Below are 23,435 nucleotides of genomic sequence, written 5' to 3' on the forward strand. Positions count from 1 at the left end.
CCCATTAGCAGATTTCAGGGATCCACCTTTCTTTGGAATGTATTTCATATTATGCATTCCCAAGGTCTTCTTTTTATTTCTTCTATTATTGGCTAACGACCAAGAGTTTATATCTGGACTAGCCTTGGTACTAATGCCTTGTTCTTTAATACTTTCTCCACACTGTCTAGTAATCTCCACTAATCCTATAATCTTCTCAACAGCATTGCATGCTTCCTTCAAATGGCCAACACGTCCACATTCATAAAAAAGTTGGAAATTTTCTCATATTCCACTTTTTGAAAAAATTTGCCATTAACGCCTTCCACCCGAACACTAGTAGGCAATTGTCGATCAAGCTGAATGCGGACGCAAATCCTAGCAAATTTTCTCCTCCCCCATTGGAACATATCCCCATCTATCAAAATTGGTTCTTCAATAGAAGACGCTATCCTTGAGACATTGATTTCATCCCAGCAGTATAGCAGCAAACTCGACATCGTAATCCATATTGGAGAAGACAACACTTTGAGTGAGTTGGGATTGAATTCTGAACTCCACTTATCTAGCCCAACTATATACCCATTGACGAACCATGGCCCTCCCAATAGAACATTCTCCATGGCCTCCTTAGAGAAGAATGAACATAAAACCCAGTCAGAACCAAGGCTCGTTAGATGAAATTTACTAAACTTCATCCACTGACGTCTCAGCTCAGTTGCTACTAGATGCAAAGGAATACACCTCCTAAATACCTTCACAACAATGGAGAATTGTAACTTTACTGAATTAGCTTTAACATTGGGCTTAAATAGTTTGACAGGAGATCCATCTTCCGTCAGAAAAGAACCACAGGGCAGATGATTAACTTTAATATATGGATATTTAATCCATGGATTTACTTGTTCTTGTCCAGATGATAATACACTTGCAGTGCCTTCCAATACAAGAATTGATTGATTGCCTCTTACAACTTTTTCACAAACAATTGGTTTTCAAACTTGAACCTTCTCAGACAATTGATCGTCTCCCATAACAGGTATGTGTTTCAAATTGGCAAACCTATTAAAAATTAACTTTCTCCATGACAAAGATGAACCATCATTATAATGAGGAGATTTCCTTTCATCTTTAATCATAACTTGGTTCCTTTTTCCCAACATAGGTGATACCACCGCTCAAAGTTCGTTAGGAATGTTAGGCCCTATGAACTAGTCCCGAGGCTAACCAAGAGGGGGGGTGAATTGGTAATTTTAAAAATTCTTTAAAACCGATAACAAAATATCACAAACCAAAATGACCACTGAAAAACAAGTACGGAAAATTAAAGTGCGGAAGCAGTAAAAAGAACACAAGGCTTTATAGTGGTTCGGTCAACTTGACATACATCCACCCCCCGGAGGTGCCCTCCGAGTATTGCATTACCAATGTGACTCTCCTTTATCTCCCACAGCTAGGCGGAGAAGCCCTTACAAAACTCCTCCTTTTTGCCACACTCGGTAAGGCAGAGAACCTAACTCCTTTTGCTTCCTCTTGAAGCAGGAAAAGAACCTCGATCTATCGCTGAAGCTTACCTCTCCCAACCCTTCCAAGGATAAGAGACTCTAGGGAAAAAGAAGTGGAACAATGCTTGGAGCAACCCTTGTGAAATCCCTCACAAGCTCCCCCTCACATGATCCTCTCTCTCTCTCTCTCCCACTCTCTTTCTCTCTCTCTCCTTTAGGTTTTCTCAGGTCAAGACAGTAGCCAAAGATCTCTTAAAAAATGTTGAACAAGAGCTCTTAAATAGAAGAGCTTTGAAGGAGCTCAATAATTGCAAGTTGCCCACTTTATCATCCAGGAGTAACTAAGGGTTTTTGAATATATCGTCCTAGCCGATCCTGCGATCGTCCAGGATGATGTGATCGTATCAATGATCCTTAATTGCTGGATCAATCTAGGCATAATTATTCCATATCATCCAGGCCGATCTCACGATCGTCCTAGCCGATTTCCAAAAATACAGAATACCTAAATTAATTATGGCGGCTATTTCTTTCTACTTTGAGCATATCGTCCTGGCCGATAAAAGTATCGTCTAGGTCGATAAGTTAAATACGGTTGCCTTAACTAAGAAATCCTGATTAGAACTTCTGTTTTGAACTCGATTGTCCAGGACGATATAAATATCATCCGGGATGATGTGAGTAAAAACATAAATTCAAAATCTCTCAAGTGTGTGTGTATAGGGTTACTTAATATTAGTCACTTCAAATATTTACAATTGACTCAAGAAAGGGAAAAAGAAAATTACAGACTGACTCAACCCTAATTTAACCAGTCTTGAGCTGATTCCGATTTCCGTCCGATCTTTGAGTCCTGAAAAGTCAGTAGAGAAAAGGTAGTCGTATTGTTTGCTATCATCAAAACAAAAATTCATGAAACCAAATCTGCAACAACCGCAACTTTCTCCAAATTTGGTTCTCGGATAACCAAGGCCGAATTGTAATTTCTCGGTGCCTTCTCCAAATATGCTTTACCAGAAGTCGTTGATGCTATTCCCTTCCACGGTGGAACATTCCAGTCATCAGAGGTCACCAGAAGGCAATCCTCCATCACCCGCGTGAATCCCGCTAACAGGACGATTCAAACAAAATTTGAAAAATCTTTATTGAAAATATGGAGTTTCTCTCACTAAATTGCCTCTTTGAAATGAACTTATATTATGGTGGCAGCATCCAATAGTGATTGAAGGTATTTATTATGGTATTCGTGGCTTGCTACTACTCTACTCATAAGAACCTATTTGCCATGTTCCTTCTACACTTGTCTATTTTTATTGGTTGTCTTATTTAAGTAAAGTCATCATGATACACTTTCACTAGTTTAAGGACTTCTATGGTAGTCCACCTCATCTTTTATAATCGGTAGAATGCCAATAACTATTTTGACATAGCATTATTAACATTTTTTCTCAAAGTTGACTCTTGACAGGGCATAATGAAGAAAAATTATTCATATAGCCAATCCCACAATGGGATAAAGGCTTGAAGCTATTTTTTATTGTATTGCTAAAGTGAAACAAATGAAAAATGCATAATAAGAGGCATCAATCTCTACCTCATGTGAGATAATAAAAAATTCTATAAATTCATGACAGCATAACTTGGACTAAATAGATAATTTTGCAAATTAGTTTAATAACTAAATGTACTATAAATTTTTAAAATATTTCAAATTTGTTATCGTTCACTATAGCAGTCCATGACCCCTAGCATGAGATTTTGGTAATGACAAATAATGTCGATTGAATTATCTAATTATTTATTGATTATTTTGAATGTTGTTCTTCTCTGTGAGTATTAATATTTCAAGGAGATCACAGATTTCTCAAGATAACAAAAGACTCGAGACTAGGTACAATGGGATGTAAAGTCTGTAACTTTGTATTTTTTTTCTTTTCCTTTTCTTGAGTCTGGCCACAAAATGTGCAAGCAAACTGAGTAACCCCGCACACACACAAGGGTAGAAAATTTTTTTTTAAGGGAAAAAGTATTTTTCTGTAGATCGTACCATATGATTTTAAATTATACTATATGATATACTGTAAAAGAAACTACTATATTCTGTGAACTAATCGACCTATACAATCTGCTTCGTACTGTACGATTTTCTTTCAATCTGAAACCCTAGCTACCAGATTAATTTAAGAAAGTTTTTAAATCATTAAATTTTAAACTAATCATACTATATAATTATTTAAATACTTGCTCAAATTAACCCCTGTGATTAGTCAATTATAATCAAATCTTATTGGCCTAGTTCATACCGTACGATGAAGCGATACCATTTTTGGTTATCAGTAGATCGTACCAGATGATACCTTGATTTTTGAACTAATCATACTGGACGATGTATATATCGTACTAGAAGATCTGAAGATTTTAGCAGATCATACTGTATGATTTGAATCAAACCAGATGATGAAAAGAGATGAATTTCTCTTGTCGAACATTTGTTCTATACGAATAGATGAAATTTGCCACATCGTATTGGATGATATTTGTATCATACTATACGAAGTAATTCAAAATTATTGCCTCTTCATACTTCTTCATACCAGGATGAAAGATATTTTGAACTGATCATACTGTACGATCTTGGATCATACTACATGAACAAAAAAGGCTAAATTGAATATTTAGGGTTTCTTAAAGCCTGATATTTAATTATTTCTTGTGTCTTTTTAAAAGAAGAGAGAGGAACATGATAAGGAAGGGAAAACTCTTGAGAGGGAGCCACTTGAAGGGATTTAGGGCTTGTGAGAGGAAGGAGAAGGTGAGTTTGTGAGGGAGAAGGAGTGTGAGGGGATCACTTGGTTTCTCCTAACCTTCTACATGCTTGTTCCTCCCTTAGGCCAGGGAAATCTTATGGGAGCTCTCTAGGATGTCAGCCTTTAAGGTCGACATCCTCAAGAGGGAGAAAAATGAGAAGGTCCTCTTCCATCACTGGGAGGGTGACATAGCATTTGGTACTATGCCTCACCAAGGAAGGTGAAAGTGATCTTGTGTAAGGGCTTCTCCACCTTATTGTGGGGGAAAAAGTAGAATTACTTTTGAGTAGTTAAATTCCCGAAGTGGAGGACTCCAGGTAGTAGACGTAGGCCAAGTGACTAAACCATTATAAATCTTTTGGTGTGCTTTTTCCATTTACTACTTTTATTTCCTTTTTTATCCTATAATTGCTATAACTACTTGGTGAGAATATTATTGTAGAACCTTGTTGTGTTATTTAAAATTTTATCAATGCTATTCTGATCTTATTTAATCAATTTCCTTTTGTTCCCACATAAAGGACGAGAAGCCTTTACAAACCACCTTCCACCGACACTGGTGGTGCATAGAGCCTGACTCCTTCTACTTCCTCCTAAAGCAGGTAGAGAACCTAACTCATTTTACTTCCTCTTGAAGCATGCATAGAACCTCAATCAATTGCTGAAGTAGACCTTTCTCGAACCGCCAAGGAACAAGGTATGACGACTAGAGAAGATGACTCAGATCCTTACTTGGAGCAACTTTTGTGAAATCCCTCACAAACTCCCCTTCACAAGATCCTCTCTCTCTCCCTTTCTCTCCCTCTCCTCTAGGCTCTCTCAGGCCATGATAGCAACAAAATATGTACTCTTGGGTAAAATAAGATGTCTTATATAGAAAAACTTTTGAATAGCTCTTAATTGCAACAAACAGATATTATCATCCGGGATGATCTTAAAATCATCCTGATCATCCTGTATGATCAGTAAAAATTTAGCTTAATCAGCCAGGATGATTTGGGATGATTAGAAGAAAATTTATTCATATCATCCAGGATGACAGTATATTGTCCTGTATAATTAGTACCATTTATTGAATATCATTCAGAACATCGCCTTGGATGGGAGTATGGACAATGAAAAAGTAACTTGATCGTCTAGGATGATCTCACAAATGTCTGGGATGATTAGTTCAAAACATCATAGGTCATCTAGAGACATCGCCCTGAATGGATGTCTGGACGATGAAATATTGACATGATCATTCAGGCCGATCTCATGATCGTACAGGAAGATTAGTTCAAAATAATGCATATCATCTAGAACCTCGCCCTAAATAAAACCAACTGATGTTCGATCGTCTAGGAAGAATTAAGATTTTATTAATTGATCATTTTGGATGATCCAATGATCGTCTAGGATGATATGATCTAGCAATCAAACCTTAATTGCTTTCCTTAATTACCAGATTAATTTAGGCATAATTGTACTGCATTATCTAGGATGATGTCCAAAAATAAACATACCAAAATAGATCTGGCGACTAATTCTTTTTTTATTTGAGTCTATCATCCAGAATGATCATAATATCATCGAGGACGATGTGCTTAATAATGGCTACCTTAACCAAGATGCCCTAATTAGAGTTTTTGTTTTTAACAGATCGTCCAGGATGATGTTTGGATCATCCAAGATGATGTGATAAAAAATAGAGAACTCTAAAACAATTAGAATTTTTCCCTCAAGTGTGTGTGTGCAAGGTTACTTTGCAACATGACACATATTGATACAGTTTACTCAAGAAAAGGAAAAAAGATTACAAAGAGACTCAGTCCTAGTCTACCCAATCTTGAGCTGACTTGAGCTGCATTCGATCTTATGGACCTGAAATGTTAGTAGGAAAGGAAGTCATAAAAAAATAGGAATATTTTTTATCATCAAAATTTTATTCCCTGAAAATAGATTTGTAATAATCTCCTCCTTTTTTATGATGGCAAACACACAATCAAATTTTAGTTGAAGCATCACAACAAAAAATAGTGAATCATAAAGTAGTACAAGTACTCCCCCTTTTGACATCACAAAAAGTAGGAGGAAAAGAAAAAAGAAAAACTCAACAGAAGAAAAACTACACAAAGGAAAAAATAACATAACAAAAAATAAACTAAAAAAAAGATAGCCATGAACATCCGAAGGTGGAGGAGTTGGTGGTGGCAAACTGCTCTAGGAATCAAAGTAACTAGAAAGAGTGGCAAACTGCTCTACAAACTAGGCCATAGCCTGGTCGTGCTGGCGCTGCTGGTGATCCACGTAGGAATAAACGCAAGAAACATCCTCAGCATCTTGTTGCTCCTAGGAAACAACATATGAATCGAAGCGATTCTCCTACTAGTTGAATTATTCTATCAACTGTTCCAATCGTGAGTGCTGATAGAGTAGAGAACGTGCCGGAATAGGTATAGGAGTTACCTTCTCCTCAGCTCCCCTAGCTTCCTCATGCCTCGGGTGGAGACGAGTACTGTGAAGAATGTGAACGAGTTTTTTTGGTAGAAGGTAGGTTGATAGTTTGGTGGGGCAGGATATTGGAGGTTGTATTTGGATTCTAGGACATAGGTAATGATGTGTCCTAGGGTAAGATTGGGCTTCCTCCTATGTCTTGGATCACGAATGCTAGTTAGATGCTCAATATATCAAAAAATTAGATCAGAGGCATTAAAATCATGATGGGCCATAATATAGAAAGTGGTGATCGAAAGAAGTGGAGTGATATGAATATGGTCACCAGCTTTTGAAAGAAATGAGGTATAAAGGACATGTTGGATTTTCCTAGCATCTTTGAGTAAGCTGCTAGACTCTCTAACATAATAAGAAACATTGATATTCCTTAAAAAGTGATTGGTTGGGGCACAGTCATAGTCGGGATCTTGACACGAGATGGAGAGTTTGTCTCCTATGGTGGACAGTTGCAAAAGCTCTTGATAGTCCTAATATGTGATTTTGATAGGATGTCTATTCACATAGGACTAGAGAGCAGTGAAAGAGGAATTGATGCAAAGACTAGTGAATAACTTAAATAGTATCTCAGAATTAAATGGGATGGTAAGAGCAAGCAGGAAAATGAGAATAGTGTGAGTGAATAAATTAAGAACAGGATATGAAAGGATGTGGGGGTTGACAGTTTCGGATATAGTGATTCTGACCATCTTGTACCTCTGATAGGCGGCTTGATCGACTGCCTCAATGAATCGAGGGTCCATATTTGCCCTCGAGGAGCTTTCAGAAGGCATATAAGACCTTTTACCACCAGCCATGATCAAGAAACTATAGAGGAAGTAAGAGCAAAGTGGATTCAACAAGGATTGTGTGAAAAAAATATTTGGAATGCCTTGGTTTTTAAAGAAATAATTCGATCATACATGACATTCGCAGAATCATCCAGGATGATCAGGTGCGATAATTATGTCCGGGATAATTTCAAAAAGGTGGTAAAGTCATCCATGATGATTAGAGATCTTCTAGGATGATAAGACACAAGCGATCATCCTAAGGAGACATTCTGGATGACCGTTAAAAAAGCATAACATCCAGAAAGATTATGTGGATTGTCCAGGACAATCTACAATAATTGATCATTTTGGCCGAATTAAGTCGTGTGCCAAATTTTGCCACATGGATCGTCTAGGACGATCACCAATAATTGACCAGAAAGTGTAAAGATCATCCATGACTATGAGGATCATCTAGGACGATAATAAATAATAGAAGTAGAAGATGATCAGATCATCCAGGAAGATAATGGATCATCCAGGATGATTAGAAGTAGAAGAGTCAAATCAGCCGTCAGATGAAATTTTAAGAGTGAATTGAATAGATCATCCAGGATGATATGACAAAAAGTTGAAAAATTAGAGGAAGGAAGGAGAGGATCAGTGAAGGCCCAAAAATATGAAAAAATAAAATTTGACAAAAATATTAAATGCAACGAAATAATAAAGGTTTTTTTTAAACAAAGCTCTAATATGATAAATTTTCTATGTGATTGAATTAAAATTTTGTAAGAATCAATGAGTTAACATCATCAAAATTTGAAAAATGGTAGAACAACCGATTTTTTTATCCCTAGCTCAAACTTCTCACAAGACAACTCGTCTTTTAAAAACAAAGATCTAAATCAAAAAAATCAATTGGATAAGAAAAAGAGGTATGTTTAAAACTTGGTTCCAAAAAAAATATTTTATATAATAATATATCAAAGTAATTAGTCACGGTCATGAATTTTGAAATCAATCCTTTGAAAAATATCAAGTGATACATGAATTCTTCTAAGACTTAAAAATTTTGAAAGAGAAGAAAGCTTGATTTTGGTGGGCTCATTTTATGTCTCTTGTCAATTTATTAACGCTCTTTGTGCTTCTCTTAAATTTTGATACACTTTGTGTATCTTTTTCAATTTGGCGTCATTGAGCATCTTTTGATTTGACATAATTAGCCACTTTTTTATTATTATTTTTTTTCAAGCTAGATACTTTTTTCAAAAATTCTTAAATATTCTCAGTTGTAATTATATCTTCTAGATATAAGAGAAGAAAATCTCACTCTATAATATAAGGAATAATGAACCACTAAACAGAATAAAAAATTATATGATAAATATAACGACAAGATTACGAAAAATCTGAAGGTAATATAAAGACTTTGAACATTATATATATAAGATAGATTACTATAACAAGATTAAAAAAGATCTCAATTGCAAATTCGAGTTGTTAATTTGAGATAGATTTTTATTTAGAAAAGAAAAATATATCACTAAAAGAAGTTAGAGGAAAGGAAACAATCAACATTGTTCCCCCTTTAACTAATTTAGAGATGTTAAACATTGAGTGCCAATTTTCAAAAGCAAAAATAAGGCATAAGATATCTATTCAACAGAGATTAAAAGAAAAGTAAAATAGAGAAGGAAATTAAATCAACAAAAGTGAAACATATGAAAAAGTACAATAAAAATTAAACAAAGAAAAACTACAAAAAGAAAATAATAAACAATAGATGAAAAATCAGAAATCAGTAAGAATCAAGTTCATGCATTAATGTCAATCACACCCAATCATATCCTTAAAATAATGAAAGTATAAAGTGCCAGTGGTTTAGTAAATAATTCAGACAGTTGATTCTCAGTTTCCACATGGTTAACTCAATGTCTCCCTTGGTCACATGGTCTAATAAAATGATGCCTTATATTAATGTGCTTAGTCCTTGAATGTTGGATAGGATTCTTAGAGATGCAGATGGTATTAGTATTGTCACAAAGGATCAAAATTATTCCTATAAGTAATCCTAAATCCAAAATTTGTTACTTCAATCAAAGGACTTAGGCCATACAACTCCCTAAGGCAATATACTCAGCTTCAACAGTGAAAAGTGCAACAGAGTTTTTCTTTTTACTAAACCAGGAGACTAAATAATCTCCTATGAGTGCTCTTTCTATCAACCCTACATCATGCAAAATTAGATTTAAAATATATAATAATCTCAAAAGAAGTGTTGTGCCTAGGATATAATATTCCAAAGTTTTGGATCCCTAAGAAATATCTAAGAATTCTCTTAACTACAGTCATGTGGGATTCTTTAGGATCAGCTTGAAATCTAGTATAGAGGAAAATACTAAACATTATATCAGGTCTGCTAGCTGTCTGGTAAAGTAAAGATCCAATCACCCTTCTATACTTTTTTTGATCAACAAATTTTCCATTCGGGTCCTTATCCAACTGAACATTGGAGGTCATGGGTATATTAATTGGCTTGGCTTTATCCATTTTATATTTCTTCAAGATGGCCTTTATATACTTTGATTATTTTAGATAGGTTCCATCATCAAATTTTCTTATGCTGAACCCCAAAAAGTAGGACAACTCTCCAATCATACTCATCTCAAATTCCTTAATCATTATTTTAGAAAAATCATCACATAGCCTTTTATTAGAAGATCTAAAAAGTATATCATCGACATAAATCTGAATAATGAGTAATTCATCTCCTACTCTCCTTAGAAAAAAAGGCTGGTGTCTACGCTCCCCATCATAAACTCATTCTCTAGTAAGAATGTGTTAAGCCTCTCATACTACCCTCTGGGTGCCTACTTTAATCCATATAAGGCCTTTTTTAATTTGAAATCATGATTTGGAAATTGGGGACTCTCAAAACATTGGGGTTACTCTATAAACACATTCTCTTTTATTACCTCATTTAAAAAGGCACTCTTAACGTCCATTTGGAAAAATTTAAATCCCGTATAATAGGTAAAGGCTACTAGCACTTTAATGGCTTCCAATCTAGATATAGGGGTAAAAGTCTCCTTAAAATCAATCCATTCTATTTGGTTGTACCCCTTAGCCACCAATCTTTCCTCATTCCTAACCATCACACTAGAATCATTCATTTTATTCTTAAAGACCCATTTGGTTCCAACTACACTTTGTCCCTTTGGTCTTTCTACAAGCTCCCAAAAAAACATTCTTGTCAAATTAGCTTAATTCTTCTTGCTTGGCTAAGATCCAAAACTCATCAAATAGGGCTTGATTGATGTTGGTGGGCTCATTCATTAAGATAAAGGTAGAGTGGTTCACTTCCTTCCTAAGTCCATGCCTAGTCCTAACACCTTCAGAAGGTTCTCCTATGATCAATTTTTTAGGGTGACTCAAAGAGTATCTCCAATCTCTAGGCATGGTGTGTGTAGGTTCAACCCTTTCCTCCACATTTACATTTTCCACTCCTTAGGTAATCTAACCTACTCCTTCTATAATTTGGGGCTCTACCCTCTTCTCTAAATTTTTAACTCCTTAGGTAATCTCTCTAACTTCATCTTCATCCTCAACTCTAGACATCTTAGGATCAGATTCATCAAACACTACATGAGTAGTCTCCTCCACCATTAATCACCTCTTATTAAACACCCTAAAAGATTATCCCATACTAGAATATCTTGAGCATACTCCATCAGATTTTTGGTCAAATTTTCCTAAGTGTGACTTCTTATTATTAAGAATGAAAACCTTACGGCCAAAGACATGGAGGTGGGAAGGGTTAGGTGTCCTACCCTTAAGGATCTCATAGGGTGTCTTAGAATGTTTGATTTTAACATTTACCCTATTCAATACATAACAAGCTGTGTTTACCACTTCAGCCCAAAGTCTTTTAAAAGTGAATACTCAGTAAGCATGGCTCTAGTAGCTTCAATTAAGGATCTATTCTTTCTTTCAACTACCATATTTTGCTGAGGGGTGTCCTAGGAGCTAAGAAGTTGTGACTAACCCCTTTATCCTCACAAGTCTCCAAATCTAACATTTTTAAACTCTCCCCTAAGGTCACTATCGATGGTCAAGATCTCACAACCTACCTTTTTTTGAATCCAAGTGAAGAAGAATCTAAACTCAATAAAAGGCTCATTCTTATGTGACAAAAATCTAATCCAAGTAAAGCTCGAGTAGTCACTGACAATCACAAAACCATAGACTTTTCCTCCTAAGCTGGCAGTACTAATGGGTCCAAAAAAATCCATGTGAAGGACTTCTAAAGGTCTAGAGGTACTAATGTTCTTAATGGAAGAAAAGAGGATTAGACTTGCTTCCCTAATTGGCAGGCATAATAAAGATGGTCTTTAGAGAACTTAAGCTTGGAAACACCTCAAACTAAGTTTTACTTGGTCACTCTCTTAAGGGTTTTCAAACTGGCATGATATAACCTCCTATGTCATAACCATGAATCATCAGCAGCAATTTTTTAAGCAAAATGAAGCAGCACATTCAATATTATTTAAGTCAAGCATATAAATAATGTTGATCCACTTTCCTTTCAAAATAGTGTTGTTATTTAAACTTATAAAATAAATATTTGCTAAGAATTTTATGATGAAGCCCTCATCACAAAGCTGACTGATGTTGAGAAAGTTTTGTTTCAGTCAATCTACAAGAAAAATATTCTCAATTAAAAGGTTATTAGAGTTTATGATTATACCTACGCTCACCACTTTCCTAGTGGTGTTGTCTCCATAAGTAACCTTGCCTCGAGCCCTAGCCAAGAGCAAAATGAATTTGTTAGCATATCTAGTCATGTGTCGTGAGCATTCGCTGTCTAGGTACTACATACTCTCACGAGGCCTTTTGTGATAGCACACATATAAAATCATAAAATGTCAGATTTAGGAACCTAAATATGTTTGTATCCCTTCTTATAAAAAGATGAATGCAATGCATGTATGTTATGTTGTGAGTTATGTAATTTGGGTCTCCACACCCAATGTGTACTATGGTGAATAGTGAAAGTGTGTGAGATTTGTCCTAACATTCCATATGAAAAACATCTAACACCAGAAAAAGGATTTATTAATCTACTTGGGTGGTGATTCTTCCTTTTAAAGTTATGTAATGCATGCAATATTCGTTTATTTTCAAATGCTTTGAGATTTTCTAAGTTTTTAAACTCTTTTTCTAGCTCAACATGAGAAGGCTTTAAGGAATCATGTGTATCAGATAATTCAATATGCTTTTGTTTAATACATCAAACTCATAGTGTAATGACATGTGATTGCTATCGATTGTAGAATGATCTTTAAGTAAAATTTCATGCTTTTTTTATAAACTTAAAAACTCTAATTTAGAACTAGCATGTGATTTCTTAAGTTTTATATATGATGCATGAATTTATTTAGAAAATTCAAGTAGTTGCTCGTAGGTTAGTTCACATACATCTTCTTGATTACATTGGACATGATGATCGTCTACCATCAAGCACAAGTTTGTCGTCTCCTCTGCAGCTTCAGTCTTAGAGGAGTTAGATGTAAAATCTATCCAAAATGCCTTTCAAAACCACTTCTTGTCCTTGTCCTTTCTGAACTTGGGTTTCTCCTCACCCTTCTCCTTGCTAGGATGAGCCTTCATTGTACGACAATTAGCTTTAACGTGTCCCAGCTTCCTGGATTCAAAATAGATCGTATCATTGAAGATCTTAAAATTTGATGGTTCTTATGCTTCTTCATTAGAAATATTTTAATTTGCCTCGTGATTAAGGAAACATCATCACTTTTAGTCTCGAAAGAATCAGTGTTCGTGTCGTTGGCCTTCAGTGCCACAATTTTCTCCTTCTTTTCTCACTTGCATCAATATTTCTTTGATTCACCTCTTGCTCGTAAGAAATGAGTGATCCAAGTAAGTTATCAATTGAATAAGTATTCAAATCGTTGGATTCAATAATTACAGTAATCTTAGCATCAAAGGAAGAATGCAAGCATCTTAAAATATTATTGACCTTTTCATAATTCTTGAGTTCTCTTCCTGAAGAATGCATTGAGGTGATAATTTGAGTAAATCTAGTATATATGTCAGAAATCAATTCATTAGATTTCATATAAAAAATTTCATAATCATGTAGTAAAATATTCAATCAAGATTGCTTAACTTTGTTGGTTCGTTCATAAGTGATTCATAATTTATCCCAAATTTCTTTACGAGTAGTACAAGTTGAAACATGCATACCCTTCCACAGTATTATGATTATAGGAGTTAGCCATGGACGAAATTCAAATGTTTTCAAAAACTTTATTTTATGGGTCCTTCTTTAATACCACTTTAAAGTTTGTTAGGAATGTTAAGCCCTTATGATCTAGCCCTAGGCTAACCAAGATGGGGTTGAATTGGTATTTTAAAAATTTCTTGATCAAAACTTAAATTCAAACCAAACCAAAATTCACCACAAAGAAAAACCAAAGTGAGAAAATTAAATGCGAAAAAACAGTAATAAAGAACACAAGAATTTATAGTGGTTCAGTAACTTAACCTAGATCCATTCTCCGAAGGCTCCCTCTAAGTATTTCATTCAACTTAATATCTCTCCTTTTGCTCCCATAGCAATGAGGAGAAGCCTTTGCAAACCTCCTTTCCACCGACACAGTGGGGTAGAGAACCTGACTCCTTTTGCTTCCTCCTGAAGCAGGCAGAGAACCAGGCTCCTTTTGCTTCATCTTGAAGAAGGTTGAGAACCTCAATCAGTTGCTGAAGTAGACCTTTCTTGAACCTCCAAGGAACCAGGGATGATGACTAGAGAAGATGACTCGAATCCTTTCTTGGAGCAACCTTTATGAAACCCCTCATAAACTCCCCCTCATAAGATCCTCTCTCTCTCCCCGTTTCTCTCTCTCTCCCCGTTTCTCTACTTTTGGGTAAAACAAGAGATATTATATAAAAGAGTTTAAAAATAGCTCTTAATTGAAACAAACCGACATTATCATGCTGATGATTTTCCTATAAGATCAGTATAAATTTATCTCAATCAGCAAGGATAATTTTGGATGATAAGAAGGAATTTTGTTTCATATCATAGTATATCAACATGTATTATTAGTATAATTCAATGAATATCATCCAGAGCATCACCCTGGATGGGATTCTGGATGATCAAAAAGTAACTTCATTATCAAGGATGATCTTGCGATCTTCCTAGATGATTAGTTCAAAACATCACAGATCATCCAGTACATCGCCTTGAATAGATGTCTGGACAATGAAATATTAACCCGATCATCTGGGCCGATCTCATGATTGTCTAGGATGATTAGTTAGAAATAACACATATCGTCTAGAACATCACCCTAAATAGAACCAGGCTGGTGTTTGATCGTCCAGGAAGAGTTAAGGTTTGGTTAACTGATCATCCTGGATGATCCTACGATCATCTTGGATTATATGACCTTGCAATCATAGCTTAATTGCTTTCCTTAATTACTAGATTAATTTAGGCATAATTGTGCTGCATATTCCAAGACAATGTATTAAAAAAACATACCTAAATAGATCTAGCGGCTGATTTTTTCTGATTTGAGTCTATCGTCTAGGATGATGATAACATCATTCGGGATGATATGCTTAGTGATGGAAACCTTAATCAAGATGCCCTAATTAGGGTTTCTATTTTTAACTAATCATCTAGGATAGTGTGATAAAAATAGAGAACTCTAAAATAATAAAAAAATTTCCCTCAAGTGTGTGTGTGCAAGATTACTTTGCAATAGGACCCACATTGATACAATTGACTCAAGAAAAGGAAAAAGATTACAAAGTGACTCAGTCATAGTCTACCTAATCGTGAGTTGGCTTGAGCTGCACTCAATGTTTTTTTTTTTTTTTTTAAGAATGCATAGAGCAAATATTATAAAGAAAGAAAGGGAAAAAAACCCAACTAAGTACAAGCTAAAGATTCCTCCTCCAAAATACTAACAAATGAAGGAGGAATCTTGTCAAGTAAAATGTTATACCAAAAAAAACTATAAAAGGTACCATAGTTAGCACAAATGTCAGCTAACTTATTACAATCCCTTTTCACACAATTGAAAATAACAAAATTAAAACTATCAATTATAAACAATTTATTCATACCTTTGGCTTCTTTCTTTTTATGAATGAGATTGATAATATTGATATTATGACTTTCAATTATGATACATTTATAACCATGCATCCAATCTTTGAGTATATCTTTACCAGAAGTTATAGCTAGAAGCTCCAAATGAGTGATATCCCAATGAATTTCAGGCTTCCCAAACGCTGCTATAAGTCTTCCTTTGAAGTCTCTAATAACACCACCAATTCCTCCTTTATAAGAGGGAAACAAAGTTGCATCAACATTCAACTTGATCCATTCGGGTGGAGGAGGGCACCAACGATCTTCAAACAGCATATGCTGATTAGAACCCAACCGGCCCGATTTGATGAAGTTAGGAGTTTTAAGAGCTCTTAAAAAGCTGATTGCTTCAATTGCTATAAACATAGAACTCTTTCCTTTCTTCCCATGAACCAATTCATTCCTTTCTTTCCAATTAAGGTAGATCACATTACATAATAAGCTTGACATAAAATGATTTTGCCTGAACAACCATTCAAAAACTTCCTCTTTGTTATTAAAATCTGTTATATGAAAGCCCCAAGTATCCAGAATTTTAAATATTTCAACCAGTTTTTGACATCTACAAATAAGATGACAAATATTCTCTTCTTCTTGACAGCCTCTAGGACAATACGAACTGGTTTGAAGCCTTCTATAGGATAGAAAGGAAAAGGTTGGTAGAGCATTGTTAAACATCCTCCAGCAGAAATTTTCTACTCTGGCATTAACTTTGGATTTTTTCAGCCAACTCCAATGAGATTGAACAGAATTAGAAGAAGAATTGATATTAGCAGCCATAGATGAGATAGTTCTACCAGATTCCATGTGAATGAGATCAAAATTATCATTAATAAGCTCAGATTTGATTTCTGTATGGCAGATTAGCCGAACCAATTCATTGCCAAAAAATTTATAAAGTTTATTAAGATTCCAGTAACTACCAGAAATAAAATAATCCACTGTTAACTTCCCATTTGCTTCTAATGGATTAACAAAAGTTGGCCATCTGTTAAGACACTTATCAAGGATCCAAGTATCTTCAAATACATCAATAGAATTAACGTTAGCAATATCCCACCTCACGATATTTTTCAAAAATTTGCTTCCATCCTTAATGATTTTCCAAGCAGCAGAAATAGATTTATTCCCATTAACAACCTCCCAACAAGATCCGTATATGGGGTAAAGAGTTTTATGTAATAAGGATTCTTCATCTTTCATGTATTTCCAGGCAAGCTTGGCCCTTAGAGGACCCAATTTATTAGAACAGGACTGCAAATCTCTACCGCCATTATCAATAGGTTCACAGAGCTTTTCCCAACTCAAATAATGTAACCCATGAACTTCATTTGATTTATCCCAAATAAACCTTCTGCAGTGTTTCTCAATATCTCTACGATCTGCTTTAGGAACCAAAGAAATTGTAGAGTAAAATGAGGGAAGAGCTAGAATAACAGTCTTCACCAAAATTAATTTTCCAGCTAGAGAAATATATTTTAACCCCCAACAATTCAATTTTTTGAGGACCTTGTCAAGAAGAAACTGAAAGTCAACCCTTGAAAGCCTTCTCAATGTTAGCTTTGATCCCAGATAATTAATCTCCTTAACTTCCTTATAACCCATAATCCTTTTAATTTTCCTCTTCTTACGGCTGTTAACAGCTTTACCAAATAAAATCCCTGATTTATTTGAATTCACATTTCGCCCTGTCCATTCACAATATCTGGTAACAATTTTTTTAATAGTTTTCATATTCTTAAGCTTAGCTTCAGCAAAGAATATGATATCGTCAGCATACAGTAGATGTGAAATTTTTGGACCATTCTTACTAACCCGAATTCCAAACACATCCTTTTCCATAATTCCATTTGTAAGAAGTTGAGAACATATTATGAAAAGATAAGGAGAAAGGGGACATCCTTGTCTAAACCCACTCTTGGCTTTAATCCAATTAGAAGGCTCCCCATTTATCAAAATAGAGAAGGAGGGGTTTTGAACACATTCCATAATTAATTTTGAGAAAAAATCAGGAAAACCAAAATAAGAAAGAACCTTTTGAAGAGTAGGCCACCCCATAGAATCATAAGCTTGCTCCATGTCTAATTTAATAGACACAAGACCCTTGGAATCTTTAGAAATCCTAAATTTGTGAAAAAGTTCTTGTGCAATCAGAGCATGATCCTGAAGAGATCTCCCTTTATCAAAAGCTGCCTGTTCAACAGTTATGATCTTTTGAATAATAGCTTTCATTCTGTTAAGGATCACCTTTGAAGCAATTTTGTAAATTGTGTTACACAGGCTAATAGGCCTATAATTATGAGCATAACTTGGGTTATTGATTTTAGGAATAATAACTATTAAAGTTCTTTTTCACTTATCATCCATGATAGCAGTTTGAAAGAAAGAATTCAATGCATCCTAAAATTCAGTTCTAACTACTGACCAATAGTTTTTAATGAAGGAGTAAGTTATCCCATCTTCACCAGGAGAAGTAAAACCTGTAGTATCAGTGATAGATTTTTCAATTTCCTCAATCAGGAATTCACTGTTTAAAAGTCTATTATCTTCTTCTTCAAGGACTTGATGAACTTCCGGCCAATCTTCAAGTAGACAGTTCCTTTCCATCCATTTCCCTTTGAAAAATTGGATTAGAACTTCTTCAATCTTCTTCTATTCCTCCACAATGATCCCATTGTTATCTTTAATACTATGAATGTAATTGTTATTCTTCCTTGCACTAGCCATAGAATAGAAAAACTTAGAGTTTTGATCACCTTCCCCAATCCATTTCACTTTGGATCTTTGCCTCCACCATGTGTTTAACCGAGCTAGAGTAGAATTAAGCTCATTAATTTTGTATTTCAGCAGGACAGATTCTTCTTCAGATAGCCCTCCATCTTCAGCCTCCTTGATTTGAAGCTTTAGAATATCCTCTTTGAGCAGATTTTTTTGAACACCCAAGTCTTGAAGTTTAGCCTTACTCCAAAAGAATAAAGCTTTGATAGTTCTTTTTAGTTTGGCATTAAGAATTCCAGCAGCTGAACCCTTGTCCTTCCTTTTCCAGGCATCCTTAACCACAACATAAGAGGTCGGGTAAGAAGCCCAAACATCCTCAAACTTTACGGAATTCAAACCTTTAGAAGATTGATAAAAAATTTTAAGTATCAAAGGGAAATGGTCTGATGCAACCCTGGAAAGATGCTTCACAACTAACTGCTGATTGTAGTTAACAGCAATGGAATTAACCAAAATCCTGTCTAACCTTTCCATGATTCGATCTGCTCCTTTTTTGTTATTACTCCAAGTAAGCCTAGGACCAACAAACCCAATCTCATGAAGATCATTAGAAGTCAAAAAGGACTTCATTTATTTTGGGCCCAAGGAAAAAATAAACCTTCTTCCACCCTTTTTATCTTCTTTGGATAACAGACAATTAAAGTCACCTCCAATCAACTTTGGCAATTCGTTAGTGATAAACGGTTCCAAGCCATTCCAAAGAGATCTCCTGTTATATACATCTTTACTTCCATAAATTGTTCCAATCCTCCAAGTACCTTTATTGATTATGTCTAGATCACCAATTAAGAATTGATTAGAAGAATCTATTTTAATGAATTTGGAAATATTCCTTCTCCAGAGCACTAAAATGCCTCCAGAGAATCCATTTGAAGGATGGTAACAATAATCCCAATCAATGCCAATCAAGTTTTCCACATCTTTATTCTCAATAGAAACCATTTTAGTTTCTAAAAGCCCAATAAACAACACATTTTGATCTTTTACTACCTCCTTGAGGTAGAGAGAAGCCTTTTTTTTATTGGCTCCTCTACAATTCCATATCAAAATAGAATTCATTGATGGATAAGTGGGGAAGAATTTCCCCCCTTCTCCTTAATACAACTTTCCTTTTTCCTGTTTCTAGTCATCAAATTAATAGGACCTAGGCTTTTCAATTGTTTCAAACCTTTTTTCTTCAAAGTAGATGAATTATCTTCATTAAGGTTGTCCTTGACTAAGGTAGAAACTAAATTTCCAAGTATGTCTTTCTAATTAGATTCCTCCTCCAAGCACAGCATCCCCGGAGTTACATTACCTTCCAAAATCTCACCTTCTTCAGCCAATGAACCTAAGACTTCAAATTTGTTGTTGAGAGAATCTTCATTTAACCCAGCAGCATTGATTTCTACAGCAATTCCCTGACAGAGCATATCTGTTCCTTCCCTTACATTTTCAGATTCCACAGTTTCATTCCCACAAGAAGTCTTCATAATGCCCTCCGTCTCAGGCAATTTGTCTTCAGCAACTGATTCTATGTTATTACTAATAACAGAGTTTGCTTCTACCTCTATCATTGAATTACTTTTTCCAACATCTTCTCGGTTGAAATTGGTTTTCAAAGCCTTTCTCTTTTTGTTCTCCACCTGTATCCATGGACCATACAGATCTTTATCAGCTTCATTATTAGAATCACCCACTGGAGCTTTAGAATTAGGAACAGGCTTATAATCATTTTTGCTGACCAAGTCTTCTGCTCCAAGATTACTTTTAGCAGGAATCAAATTATCCAAACAATCTTCCTTTAAATGACCCAATTTACAACATTTAAAACAAAATGTAGGAAGCCTTTCATATACAATATTTTGGTAGAATTTTCCCAACTTGCCTTCTATCCAAACTCCCAAAGGGAGTTTTTCATCAAGTTTGACTCTCACGCAAACTCTTGCAAATTCTCTACGACTCCATTGAAACATATTTCCATCCAGCAAATAAGGAATTCCCACCATAGAAGCAATTCTACAAACATTAATTTCATCCCAGCATTGAAGAGGAAGGTTAGGCATACGGATCCAAATTGGGGCTATAAGCCCTTTGAAGGAATTAGGAGAGAAGGAGGCAGTCCATCTGTCCATACCAACAATATTGCCGTTGACATACCAAGGACCAGAAGTAAAAATTCCCTCAGCCGATTCCTATTCTTCAAATGCACATAGTACCCATCCTAACCACAGTTGGGTTAAATGAAACCTACCAAATTTTGTTCATTCATTCCTTAACTCAATAGTAATAATATTGAAAGGAATATTGTTACCAAAGACTTTAATAACCAAAGCCTTTTGAAGTATGTTGGAATTCTCTAATTCCTTCTCCTCATGAAGCTTAACCACCCCTTCGTTCAGGAAATTCTCTCCAAAATTAAGATCAGACACCTTGATGTTTAACTTCTTTATCCACGCATTAGACTCAAAAGGGCTATCAATTTTGCTGGGTTGCTCTCTAACTTCCTTCTGAATGCTGTAATTCCCAAGTTCTCCTCCTTCACAATTACGGACCTTCAAAAGATCTGAGTTTTGAAGACTAGCTTCATCAGTATTTTTACTTCTATCCAGATCTTCAGAAGTCTGGATCGCATGTAGTAATTCTTTCCTGCCACTATCTATTTTGGATGGGACTAAATCACGAGAAGTTGGTGTGCATTTATCAAACTCAAGGGATTTACTTAAATTCATAATCTTGTCAGAAAATTTATCAGTCAAATTTTCCTCCATCAAGATTCCCTTTCCTTTCCCTTCATAATCTTGAACTTTCTTTTTCAGCATTAAACCTCCTTCATTGATTACAATTGCCCGTTCTTTGGATGAATAGAATTTTCTATCATTTTCAAAACCAGAGTCTCCAAAGGCCGGAGGAGACGAACCAGTTTGTCGAATAAACTTACGAGAAGATGGAGGATGAGGTAGACGGTGGATGACTTGATCAACAGTCGCCGCTGATCGGCGATCCTCCATCGCCTACAACGATCGGCGGAAACCCCGCGAAGCAAAATTTCAAAAAAACTCCCAGACGTTCTCTCTCTTACTTTCCTCGATGATTGTTGCAGTTGGATGGATTAAATAAAATAAAGAGCTGCACTCAATGTTGTGGACATGAAATGTTAGTAGGCAAGGCACTCATAGAAAAATAGGAATGTTTTCTATCATCAAAATTCTATTCCTTGAAAATAGATTCGCAACACCCCCCTCTTGGCTCATCTCATACTTTCAATTGATATTAGAGCGGGGTTCCAAAAATTGTATTTTAGAAAATGTTAAAAAATATCAATCATGACATATTTTGGCAACTGTAATATTGTGGAGGGTTATTCTATAACTCGTCCACCCTTGTTTGACAATATAGTATTTCATTTTTGAAAAATTTGAATGTCTATATTTTTACAGTCTATAAACTATCATATGTGGATGTTGGTTCAAGAAGTTTACACTGTACCTTTTAAACTTGTGATTGACATTAAAACTCAAAAAGTGTTTTATGAATGGAGCAATTAGGATAGGGATCTAGCCCAATTAAATGCAAAGTGCTTGAATTATTTCTTTTGTGCATTAAAATAAGAAGACTACATGAGAGTATCCACCTATGCTACTGGTAAGGAGATCTAGGATATACTGTATATCACGTACAAAAGAACTAGTGAGGTTAAATAGTATAATTAAACATTTTGTTACATAATTATGAACTCTTTCATATGAAATCTAGCAAAACTATACCTGACATGTACACTAGGTTTATCTAGATAGTGTCATCCTTGCATGCATTAGATAGAGAAATTTCTAATTCTAAAAAAGTTAATAAAATTTTGAGATGTTTACCTAGTTCTTATGATGCTAAAATTACTATAATTTTTTAGTCTAAAGATTTAAATGTTTATTCCATTAACAATTTTCTTGGGTCACTCATTGTTTACGAGCAAGGAGTGAAACAAAGGCAAAATGATACAGGAGAAAAGAAAAAAGAGTATAGGATGGCTCTAAAAGCAAATAACTCAAAAAGTGAAAGTTCTGGAGTAGAGGAAGATGATGATATAGCCTTGATGATTCGAGAATTCAAGAATTTACTGAAAAGAAATAATGGCATGATCAAAACAACAGGAACAAAGGTAAAAGCTCAAAGAATAATAAAGTTTAATCTGACATAATTTGGTTTAATTGTAGAAAACTAGGTCACCTCCGAGCTGATTGCCCCAACATAAAGATCCATCCAACTAAAGAGAAGGGCAATGAGAAGCTAAAATATAAGAAAGGAAAGCTAAAGACACAGATGTTGCGGATCTATGGCTTATGATTTTGATGATAGCAAAAATTCTTTTTCTCTATAACTACTTTCTACTAACATTTCAGGTTCACACGATTGGACTGCCAATTGGAATAAGCTCAAGATTGGGTAGACTAGGTCTGAGTCAGTTTGTACACTTTTTCCTTTCTTGAGTCTATTGTATTTGGTGTGGGTCCTGATACTTTGTAACTTGGAAGAGTTTCTAACTGGACCCTAAAGTTTTCTATTTTTGGTAATATCAACCCGGACGATATTTATATCGGCCTGGACGATCTATCCAAAAGCAGAAACACTAATTAGGGCATCCTCATCAAAGCAATCGTCATTGTTCAAAACACTCATCCTGGATGAATTTATATCGGCCAGGACGATCGGCTCAATTCAGCAAAAATCTGCCGCCATATCTACTTAGGAAAATCTTATTTTTGGACATCGTCCTGGTATATCGTCCTGGACTATAAAATATCGTCCCGGACGATCAAGAGCAATTTTTCCAAAATTTCTCAGGCAGTTTTGGAAAGCAATTAATGGGTATTTCGTCCAGGCCGATAGCAAGATCGTTCAGATGATTAGACATCGTCCAGCTTTATTTCAGGGCGATATTCAGGACGATTTTTCTCATATT

At 35.2% G+C, this 23,435-nt stretch overlaps 3 protein-coding genes across 3 annotated transcripts; all 3 read right to left on the bottom strand.

Annotated features, from left to right (window-relative positions):
* Positions 1-218: 218 nt before the first annotated feature.
* Positions 219-18,328, bottom strand: LOC110101165. The gene is made up of 6 exons (XM_020828956.2): positions 18,147-18,328; positions 17,756-18,011; positions 17,231-17,554; positions 15,697-17,161; positions 2,404-2,591; positions 219-734 (listed from the first exon to the last, which is right to left on the bottom strand). Exons 1-6 carry the CDS (start codon positions 18,326-18,328, stop codon positions 219-221), a joined length of 2,931 nt encoding a protein of 976 aa, XP_020684615.2.
* Positions 18,329-18,373: 45 nt separating this feature from the next.
* LOC110101166 lies at positions 18,374-19,441 on the bottom strand. The gene is made up of 2 exons (XM_020828957.2): positions 19,098-19,441; positions 18,374-19,013 (listed from the first exon to the last, which is right to left on the bottom strand). Exons 1-2 carry the CDS (start codon positions 19,439-19,441, stop codon positions 18,374-18,376), a joined length of 984 nt encoding a protein of 327 aa, XP_020684616.2.
* Positions 19,442-19,749: 308 nt separating this feature from the next.
* Positions 19,750-20,613, bottom strand: LOC110101167. Its single transcript, XM_020828958.1, has one exon. It carries the CDS (start codon positions 20,611-20,613, stop codon positions 19,750-19,752), a length of 864 nt encoding a protein of 287 aa, XP_020684617.1.
* Positions 20,614-23,435: the final 2,822 nt, after the last annotated feature.

This window comes from Dendrobium catenatum, unplaced genomic scaffold (assembly GCF_001605985.2).
Source record: "Dendrobium catenatum unplaced genomic scaffold, ASM160598v2 fragScaff_scaffold_205, whole genome shotgun sequence".
NCBI classification, from domain to species: Eukaryota; Viridiplantae; Streptophyta; class Magnoliopsida; order Asparagales; family Orchidaceae; genus Dendrobium; species Dendrobium catenatum.

Coding starts and splice junctions, on each gene's coding strand:
- LOC110101167 (XM_020828958.1), bottom strand. CDS start 20,613: ATGGACAGATGGACTGCCTCCTTCTCTCCTAATTCCTTCAAAGGGCTT.
- LOC110101165 (XM_020828956.2), bottom strand. CDS start 18,328: ATGGAAAGGAACTGTCTACTTGAAGATTGGCCGGAAGTTCATCAAGTC. Junction 17,162..17,230: donor TTCAGTTTCTTCTTGACAAG/GTCCTCAAAAAA, acceptor ATTTTGGTGAAG/ACTGTTATTCTAGCTCTTCC. Junction 2,592..15,696: donor TAAAAAGAAAGAAGCCAAAG/GTATGAATAAAT, acceptor TCGTCCTGTTAG/CGGGATTCACGCGGGTGATG.
- LOC110101166 (XM_020828957.2), bottom strand. CDS start 19,441: ATGGTTTCTATTGAGAATAAAGATGTGGAAAACTTGATTGGCATTGAT. Junction 19,014..19,097: donor GATAAAAAGGGTGGAAGAAG/GTTTATTTTTTC, acceptor TGTTGGTCCTAG/GCTTACTTGGAGTAATAACA.